This window comes from Oenanthe melanoleuca, chromosome Z (genome assembly GCF_029582105.1).
Source record: "Oenanthe melanoleuca isolate GR-GAL-2019-014 chromosome Z, OMel1.0, whole genome shotgun sequence".
Classification (NCBI taxonomy): Eukaryota; Metazoa; Chordata; class Aves; order Passeriformes; family Muscicapidae; genus Oenanthe; species Oenanthe melanoleuca.
Window position 1 is genome coordinate 18576856 of NC_079362.1, and position 9452 is coordinate 18586307.

General features: G+C 57.0%; 1 protein-coding gene across 1 annotated transcript; it reads left to right on the forward strand.

The window, feature by feature from the left end:
* The first annotated feature begins 743 nt into the window (after nucleotides 1-743).
* Nucleotides 744-6613, forward strand: LOC130265399 (maestro heat-like repeat-containing protein family member 7). Its single transcript, XM_056514465.1, has 15 exons — nucleotides 744-1466; nucleotides 1791-1855; nucleotides 2000-2116; nucleotides 2304-2452; nucleotides 2777-2924; nucleotides 3169-3356; nucleotides 3446-3583; nucleotides 3841-3955; nucleotides 4128-4316; nucleotides 4477-4653; nucleotides 4789-4944; nucleotides 5104-5205; nucleotides 5570-5672; nucleotides 5946-6002; nucleotides 6292-6613. The coding sequence occupies exons 1-15, from the start codon at nucleotides 1349-1351 to the stop codon at nucleotides 6489-6491; spliced, it is 2022 nt and encodes a 673-aa protein (XP_056370440.1). The 5' UTR covers nucleotides 744-1348; the 3' UTR covers nucleotides 6492-6613.
* The last annotated feature ends 2839 nt before the right edge of the window (nucleotides 6614-9452 follow it).

A 9452-nucleotide genomic window follows, 5' to 3' on the forward strand; every position in this document is an offset into this window, starting at 1 on the left:
TGCATTGAGAGACTTTAATTCATCTAGGAAGTGATTCCAATGGCCTTGTGTGCAATCCTTGCTTGGTATCTTTAGTCATAATTTGTATCCCGGGAATGTTGGAATTCATTTGGCTTTTCCAACATGTGTTTGCTGATGTTTGTCTTTGGAAATGGAGAAGAGATCATTGGAAGCTTTATTTATTGCAGCGCTTGAAGTTCCCTGTTTGTGGCTTTCCACTGCCATGTTCAGCAGGCACAGAGTTCTCTTTGGATATGAGCTACCAGCACCAGACACGCAACAACTGGAGCACTGAACATCAGACTGGGCTGATGTTTTTGTTAGAACACAAGGAAACATGACAGTGCCTCTGTACTATCTAGTTGCACTGGGAAACTCAGCTGCTGATTGTGTTCTGGTGCTCCTGCCAATCCCTCCCATGAAAGAAATTATTTCAGGACTAACGGCTTCTGCCTTCTGACAGACGCCAAGAATTGCCAGCAGTTGCTCCAGGTGCTCCTGCCAACAGCCCTGTAGCAAGGAGCACAGCCCCCAGTGCGTGTGGGCTTTGGCTCCCTCTGGCACAGAAGCACCCCAGGGTACAGGTCACTGGGGCAGGAGCCGGGCACCAGCGCTGCCAGGGCTCAGGGGGTGGCAGGTCTGCTTGGGCAGGGACTCTGCCACACCTGCTAATTTCAGTGCTCACAGGGCCCAGGGGTCAAAGCAGCATCTGTGCCCTTGCCCACACGTTCCTTGTCTGTGTCACAGCCGCGGGTTTAGGATGGCCACCAGGCGAGATGTGTCCCAAGGAGGCCGAGCCAGCTCCTGTGTAAGGCCCCATGCCCTTCCCGCTGCAGCTGCATCGGCAGCCCTGGGGACTCCTTCTGTTGCCCTGAGCCCACAGAGCAGGGCAGCGTTTGCTGATGGTTTGAGCCTTTCCTAAATTCCTGTCGGGCTGTCTTAGACACTTGGGGTGAGGGATTCCTTCCAACCTGGGCCATTTTGGCTGGGCTGGGGGCAGCCCCAGGGCTGGTGGCAGTGTGTGCAAGGGCCGTTAGTGACACGGTTCATGACACGGTCACTATGGCATGGAACAGGACAGGGTGTCAAAGGACCCTTTGTGACATGTGGTGATATAGGAGCTGGCGGTGACATGGCCACGCCACAGTGCTCGGAGCACGCGACGGGACAGGACAGGACAGAGCGGTGCCGTGAGGAGCCCCCGCACAGCGCACTCGATCCTGCCTGACCCGGAGCTTTTCTGAGTGCTACTCCTGCAGCTGACTTTGCAGCCAGACTGCGGGACTGTCTGCCTCACAGCTTTCCGGAGGAATCTCTCTAGAAGGTGACCTAGAGGCCAGACTTCAGCATGGCAGGCAGATTTCTCAACGTCTTCAAACTGTTCAGAAGAATAAAAAGGAGAGGATCTAGAGCTGATCCAGCTCAACAGCCTGAAGAGCCGGAGCCATCTCAGCCAATGCAGGATGGTGAGTGGCAGAGCTGGGCCACAGGGCTGATGGCTCCTGCCAGCACGGCCATATCCCATCCCATCCCATCCCATCCCATCCCATCCCATCCCATCCCATCCCATCCCATCCCATCCCATCCCATCCCATCCCATCCCATCCCATCCCATCCCATCCCCTGGGGACATGCCCAGGGACAGGATGGAAGAGGGGCCGGGCAGACACCCTGCAGTGCCCGTGCTCCATCCCCTGGGGCATCCCGGGCTGTCCCTGCCTGGGGACCGCAGGGCTGGGCTGTGTTCTCCAGCCTCTCCCTCAGCTCTGGCTGCGCTCGCTCTTCGCCAGGTGCAGCCATGGACCGGACACAGGAGCAGGAACCCACCGGTGGCCTCTTTCCCAGCACAGTGCAGGTACCTGCAGCCATCCCCACCTGGGCTGCGCCTGCTGTCACTGCTCAGCCCAGCACAGCACTTGGAGCACTCCATGGAACATCCCTCTCTTCCTGCCCTTCGTTCTCCTGCCGCACTTGTAAATTCATCAAATGCATTTGGCAGGAAGAGACCAGCACCATGGGCGCTGGGTCCATGGACAATTGTGACAGTCACACCACCAACACCAGTGCTGCCCTGCTGGATAGGCCTGTAGAAGGTGGTTTGCCCAGTCCAAAGCAAGTAAGCAGCCTGTGGCAAGGGTTTGATCCTTCCAGGAATTGTTTGGCCTCCCAAGCCACTGGGGTCTGCTGGTCCCTGTAAGCCTTTGAGGCCACCACAGTGTGGTGGGAAGGGAAGCACTTCTCTGGGGAAGCTGGGGACATTACTGCCTCTGGCAGCTTTTCAAGTCTCATCGCACCTTTTTCAGGTGCCTGCCATGGTGAGGTACATCCACCAGTGGCTCATGGCCAATGAGTCTCATGAGCACAGGCTGCACAGGACCCTGCTGGATCTCACTGAGGCACAGCCCACTGATGTGGTGATGACTCTCCTGCATGTGGCCCCATCGTGTGACAGGTATGGGGCCCACCAGCCCAGAGGGCTCAGGGCTCACCAGCCCATCACCCTGTACAGACTCTTCCAGGTCTGTCTGACCAACAGAGAGTTCCAGAGCCCTCTGGATGCTCCATTTCCCTGCCCTGGCATGTCAGCCCCCGAGCCTGCTGCCATGCTCCCTCCCTGCCCCTCAGGAGCCTGTCCCCACAGGGCTGGGCTGTCTGGGTGCTGCCAGCAAGGGGCAATGGGCAGAGGCAGAGCTGGCAGCTAGCTCAGGTCCCTGCTGCTGCCCAGTCCATGGTGCTGTGTCTTAGACCGCCCTGAGACAGAGCTCTGACCCCACAGAGCTGCTGAGACCATGTGGAAGACCATCTTGTGCTCGAGCAGGACTGCAGTGTCGGTGCAGCTGAGACTCCTGGATGTGCTGGGGAACTGGCCAGAGCACAGCACGTGCACCTCCGATGGGGACACAATGAGAGTCTTTGCCCTGGCTGTGAGTTTCTGGAACTGGCCTTTGCTCACCCCCAAGGCTGCCTCTCCAGCAGCTCTCCATCCTCCTTCCCCCACTGCATCTCCTAGCCTCAGGTGCTGGGCTGAATCCTGGTCTAGGGGCAGTTTCAGGGGCACCAGGCCCGGCACTCCCCCTGCGTCTCTCCGGCCTCTCCCTGCCACGCTCGGGCCCTGCCGCACGGACACCTCGGCACTGAGCGCTGCCTCGGGGTGTTTGTCCTTTGCAGGCAACTGTGGTGATGTGGAAGTTCCTCCAGATGCCCTGCATCCCACATGTAGAGACACTGGATTTCACCCGCCTGTTTGTCCACCTGCTCTTCCAAGTGCTCTTCAGCACTTTGGACATGCCAGAGGAGGTCGATAAATTGTGGAAGGAATGCCAGCAGCAACACGGCCTTGCTGCCAGCCCCAACAGGTTCTCTGTCCCAGTCCTTCTGTCCCTGCCATGTCCACAGGGAAGGAGCCAGTGCTCCCAGCATGACCTGAGCTTTGATTTGCACACAGGTTTGCAGTGCAGACCCTGAAGTCCCTGCTCTGCCGAATGCAGGGTGAGCGTGTGGTGATGGCAATGGAGCACAAGTGTGGCTGGGACATGCTGCTGTGTGCTGACACCCACCACTATGCTGTGGGTCTGCTGGCCAGGTGAGACTCCCTGCTCTCCACTGCCCCTGGCATTTTTGCTCTGTTCCTCGGGTCCCCCACACAGTGCTGTGGATGTGGGCCAGAGGGCCTTGTCACTGAGGGACTGCCAAGCAGACTGGAAAAGGCTGGGAGAGGAGGGTTCCCAAAAGGACCTACCTCTCAAATGGCCCAGGTCCCCTTGCAGGATGGTGGGGAATCAGTCCTGGGAGAGGTTTGTCCCTCTGACCCAGGCCCTGGTCCCTTTTTCTGCCTTTCAGAGTAATGCGCTTTTCATCCATAGCCCGGTGTTCTGGGATTGCAGTGTACCTGCTAAGGCTGCTCAGCATGGAGGTGCCATGCTGGGATCTTGCTGCCCTGGCATTCATTGTGGAGGTGAGCCTGATGGCCAGCGCTGCCTCGCTGAGCTGCCTCCCAGCTCTCTGTCCTCTTGTAGCCACAGCTGCCTGGGACAGTGTCCGTGCCCTGTGCTGCTGCCTGGGCCGAGCCTTGTGCAGTTCTGGGCTCCTGCTGGCCGGGTCCCCTGCCACTGCCCTGTGCCTTTCAGGTCCTGGAATGCTTGGACGTGACCAAATATGGGACCAGTCTCTTGGAGATCATCTCAAAGAACCTGCAGAGCGAGTGCAGGGAGAGGCGTCACCTGGCACTCAGAGGCCTCGTGGTGCTGTGCCCCTTGAATCCCCGCATGGTGAAAAGGAAGCAGCTGCTGAAGCCCTGCCAGCAGCATGAGGCTGGGGTATGCAGTCGCTTGGGCATGGCTGGGCTTCAACTGCTGAGGCAGCTGCTCCCATCTCTCCTGCCTCCCGGTTCATCAGCCCGAGTTCTTCGGGACAGGCCTTTGGCCTCTAGGCCCTGCGGCAGCAGGGGGGCCTTTCACACAGTTATGTTCCATACAGGCAAAAGAAATGTGGAGCCTGACTGAAAGTCTTGTGGAGCTCCTGCAGGAAAACGACAGCGACGTGGTCAGGATGAGCGTCGTTGTACTGAGACATTTGTTCCTGTGTCATGGTGCCCCTTTACGCAGCCCCATCGCCCTGCGGCTGGCTGAGGCGCTCCTGCCACTCTTTGACAGCGTAAGGCTCTGTGCCCCAGCCCACGGACACCGGCTGCGGCCCGGACACTTTGTGCCCTGTGGATTTCAATGCTGCTGCCCAGGTGGGCCTGAAGGAACCAATGCTGAGGTCTTTTTTTTCTTTCCTTTCATACAGGATGATAGCCAGGTGCAGCTGTGTTCAATGAATATTTTTCAAGAAATGATGGAGTTAGTAATGGAAGAGGAAAGAAAGGCCCTGAAATCACATGTGCATCAGAGCCTGTTCCCACTCACTTTCCACTGCCATGATGAGAATCCGTATGTAGCAGAGGTGAGGACTCATGGGCTGCCCGTGTCCCCCTGGGAGGGGGCTCAGCTGCCTCCTGCCCTGGTGCCTGGTGGGCTGCAGCCTCCTCCAGGCCTTGGCACAGGGACATGAGTCCTGTGCCCCGGGCTGTGGGGCCACCTCCGTGTCTCTGCTGCTCTTCAGGCCTCTCGGGAAACACTGCACAGTTCATCAAGATTTCTGAAGAGGAGGGATATTGAACAGATGCTGCAGGTGGATGAGACATGGAGGTTCGGCGAGGGACTGGTAAGGACGGACTGGAAGCGCCAGGCTCAGGCTGGAGCAGCCCCTTGAGCGCGGCGCTCACTGTGTGCGCTTGGCAGCTGTGGCCCTGCCCAGTGCTGCACGCAGCGGCCGCACGGGCTCTTCTCCAGGCTCCTGCGGCCTCGAGCCGGGGGCCCACGGAGCCCCGGCCCAGCGGGGCTGCGGGGCGGGGCGGCACCGCGGCTCCCCGGGCACAGCCGGCCCTGTGCCCCTGCAGAGCCCGGCCCAGCGGCTGCTAGCCGCGCCTCAGCGCTGTGCGGGCAGGGGAGGCCGGGGCCGGGCGCGGGCAGCGCCTGGCAAAGGCGCAGAGCCCACCCCGAGCCTTCCCTCCCGCCGCTCTCCGCAGCTGGCAGAGGACAGGAGCCGAGCGGCCGAGCACCTGCGCCAGGCCCTGCCGTACCTGCGGAGCCCACAGGAGCCCCTGCGAGACGCGGCCATCAGGTTCATCGGTGAGCCCGGGCTCCCTCCCCGCCCCGCCGCAGCTCGGCCCCAGCCCCGCCTGCTGCCCCGGCAGCTTCTGCCGTCCGTGCCCGGCGCCGTGGAGCCCCGGCTGCCCTCGGGGCTGCTGCCGCCCTCTCGCAGCCGTGCCTTGGGCGGCAGCATGCGGCAAGGGCCCGGGCTGAGCCCTGCCGGCCACGAGGGCGAGTGGCCACAGGGCTGGCAGCGCCGCTGGCAGGGAGCTGTGCCGCTGGGCAGAGCCGTGACAAGGTCTGTGTTCCCAGGGATGGCCGGGTGGTGCCTGAGAGGGCAGGAGGAAGAGCTCCAGATCATCAGTGAGGGTGAGTGAGGGCAGCGGGCTGGCAGCGGGGCTGGCAGGAGGAGCTGCAGGCCCTGCCCCGGCTGCGGAGGGCTCTGCTCCCTGTGCGGACGGGGGCGGCGTGGGCAGAGCACACGGAGATTTCAGGGGCATGGGGGGGCATTCGTGGCCAGCAGCTTCGTGCTGATCCCGGTGATCCCTCCTCCCTCCTGGCCATGGCTGGAGCGGGATGGAAATGCCCTGGCACGGGAGTCTCCTCGGGGCCCCACAGATCTGGGAACTGACCGTGGCTCTGTTCCTTTCACTTCCAGCCCTCGAAGATATGGCAGATGACAGCAGCCCTGCCATTAGAAACCTTTCAGCTGAAACAGCGTTCATCCTCCGGGCGGTACAGGCAGCTCCCTACTCCTCATTGCGGAAGTTGCAAGACCAAATCCGCAGGGTGTGCAAGAGACGGCCTCGTCTGTGCGGCAGTGCCTGGCTGTGCTGCTGGAGCTCTGCAGAGAGATGATCTTGTAGGCTCTGCCTGTGGAGCCATCTGAACCAGCAAGGCAGCTGGATTTTTCCTTTCTTTAAGTTTGTTCTCCTTTTTGTTTTATAATAAATATAGAAATATAGGATGTGTTGCAATAGACAGACTCCCAGGAGCTTTCTTTTGCTTCCCAGGGTCTGCAGGGCACTGGGGAAGAGGGGGAGAAGGGAGAAGCAAGCTGCTCAGGCATGCAGTGGTGCAGGGGAAATGGCCAGAAGCCCCTTGGCCTTTGGTGGTTGTGCTGAAGCCTTTGTGCTGGCGACAGAGCGGGTGGGCAGGGGCCAGAGCTGCAGGGATCCCTGTGAGACGGTGCCTGGAGATGGCCACGACCCCTGTCCCAGCCAGGAACCGCCATCAGTGTCCTCCTGCCTGGGTTTTCCTGGCTGGATTGCTGAGGGCTCCGTGGCACCTCTTGCTCGGCCTCCTCTGGAGCTCCTGTGGGGCTGCAGCGCTGCTGCTGGGCAGGGTGGCCGGATTGGGGGAGATCCTGAGGGCACAGGGTGCTGGGAGGCCAGTGAAGGGATGAGGGGCTGTGGAGGCCCTGATGGGACAAGGCAGTGAGAAGGAACGAGGGGGATGTGTGAGGGAGTGGGTGCCAGGAGGCTGCAAGCGGACAGGAGGCACCTGAGGGGCTGGGGCGGTGGGAAGCCCTGAGGAATTGGGTGTCAGAGGCCATACGCAGTCCCCAGGCAGCTGCATTGTTCCTGACACCTGCCCTCTCTGGTGCTTCCCCAAAGCCTGCCCCAGGCCTGTGGCAGAAGCCTCAGCAGGAGGGTGGGGACACTGCCGAGGTGTCCCTCGGGCTGGCTGGCTGGGGACAAGCAGGGCAAGGCTCCCATGCTGGGGGACGGGACAAGGTTCGCTCTTTGTCGATGCCCAAGGCATGTCACTGTGGTTTGTTCAGATACATTGCCTGCCTTTAGGCAAGCATTTCTGACACCTTCAGAAACCTTACACTGGCCCCTGCTAGTGTTACAAAGGACACTTAATTTACTAAAGTTCCCAGTACAAATAGTTGAGTATTCTGGGTACCTCAGCCCATAAAAGGACATAGCTGTGCTCTCAGGATTCCATGCATGTCTGGGTCACCAACACGTGGTCATGGAATTGGGAACGATATACACTCATGTGATTATTATGTTTCTGGCTACCCCTTCAACTTGATTAGATGGCCTGGAATATCCCAAGAATGAAATTCAATTCTCAAAAGCACATCCTCCATGAGATCTGTTCCATGTACTAAGTCCACGACCAGTACAATTTACTATTGGATTTGCACAAGAGTTGGCTGTTGGAAACAAGATTTGTTGGGTGGGAATCCTGGTGGGCTCAGTTACTATATCTCTCCATGATGGTCTTCTCACCTATGTGTCACACAAGAAGGGGACTATCTTGCACTAGGTTATAGTCTCCCATTTTAGTTTGCATAATACAAAAATCCTGCTAGGAATCACATGGAAATGAATGCACACACTGCTTGTTAGAAACATCACAGATGCACATGGTCACTGTAGTAACAAGAGGTTTGTGAGTTTCAAATTTACAAGCCATAGAGATCTTACTTTGAGGCTGGACAACAAAGGCAGGCATGGAGTCAGGTTTCCTCAATCTTCAGCTGCTCGTCATTAATCCTTATAAGGGTGTAAAGTGGTTTTACCTTTTCAATCCCTTTTAGCCCATTAGGTCCTGAATATTTTTGAGTGTTCTATCCGCCAGGATCTTGCAGGCCAAGGAGATCTTGATGGTAATGACAGTCTTCTGCTGTGGCTTGGATTCCAATTAGAAGTATCAGGAAGACGATGACCATGTGAAACACATCTTGGTTTCTCCTGCTCTTTCTGAGGTCTAGTTTTGGACTCCACTTGCCTTTTACAGAAGTCTTTTGATTCTGGAATAAGATATCCAAGAGGTTAACACTTGAAGCTTTAAAGGCTGTACAAGTGATTAAAAGTACTGAATAGAGTTCTTTCCATTTTGGCAAAAGACAGTTTCCCTCGGGGATTTTACGTATATCTGGTCTTCATGCTGGAATTGTGCGGAGGAGCAACCTCTTGCTCTTGTGCTTGAAATGTGTTGATTACCTTGCAGCACCTTTCCCTGAGGCATTGCAAAAACATTATGGTTTTGTTCTGCTTGCAAATCCTTTGCTAATTCTACATCTTTCTGAGTATATGATATATATCATGGTCATTTTGCTCCTCACCTTTGGGAATTACTGCCTGAGTCTCAGCATGGCTTTGTTCTGCTACTCTTTTTGCAGCCTGGTCAGCCAACCTGTTACCTCTTTTGGGGTCTATTTCTCCTTTCTGATCTCCTTTGCAGTGCATAATTGCAACCTCTTGAGGTAGTAGCACTGCCTCCAGCAATTTTAAGATTTTCTCACAATGCTTTATCTGCGTTCCTTGAGTTCTCAATAACACTTTTTCTTTCCAAACTGCTTCATGGGCATGTGTTACCCTGAAGGCATACTTGGAATCTCTTCATAAATTGCTGCTTTCTCCTCAGGGTGGTCAGAGGGCACAGGTTAAAGTGATTATCTCTGCCTTCTGAGCTGACTCGTAGAGGTAGGGCTTCTATCCCCTACTGCTCCGTGCTAATCGTATATCCTGATTTTGCTTGATCTTACAAAGCCATTCCCATCTGTGTACCAACATTCTGCTCCTGGAATTGGGGTTTCTTTAAGATCTGGGTGGTTGGAATAAAGTGGACTTAATGGTTTTGATAGTTATGTTCCAAAGGTTCCTCATCTCTCTGGTGAGTAGACAGGAATTACTTTTGTAATTCCATGTTGATGAGGCCCCTCTCTTCCTCCAGAGGCCAGAGGGGAGGCAAAGGACAGCAAACGTCCACGGGCTGCCAGTCCAGGACCTGAGCATCCTGCAGCAGTGAGTGGAGCTTTGGCTGGTACAGTGCAGAGCTTTGGTGCAGGGTAGCGCTGCA

Excerpts from the sequence above, each read along its gene's own strand:
- LOC130265399 (XM_056514465.1), top strand. The coding sequence starts at position 1,349 with ATGGCAGGCAGATTTCTCAACGTCTTCAAACTGTTCAGAAGAATAAAA. Across the intron at positions 3,956-4,127 it reads CCCTGGCATTCATTGTGGAG|GTCCTGGAATGCTTGGACGT; the intron begins GTGAGCCTGATG and ends TGTGCCTTTCAG. Across the intron at positions 6,003-6,291 it reads GCTCCAGATCATCAGTGAGG|CCCTCGAAGATATGGCAGAT; the intron begins GTGAGTGAGGGC and ends TTTCACTTCCAG.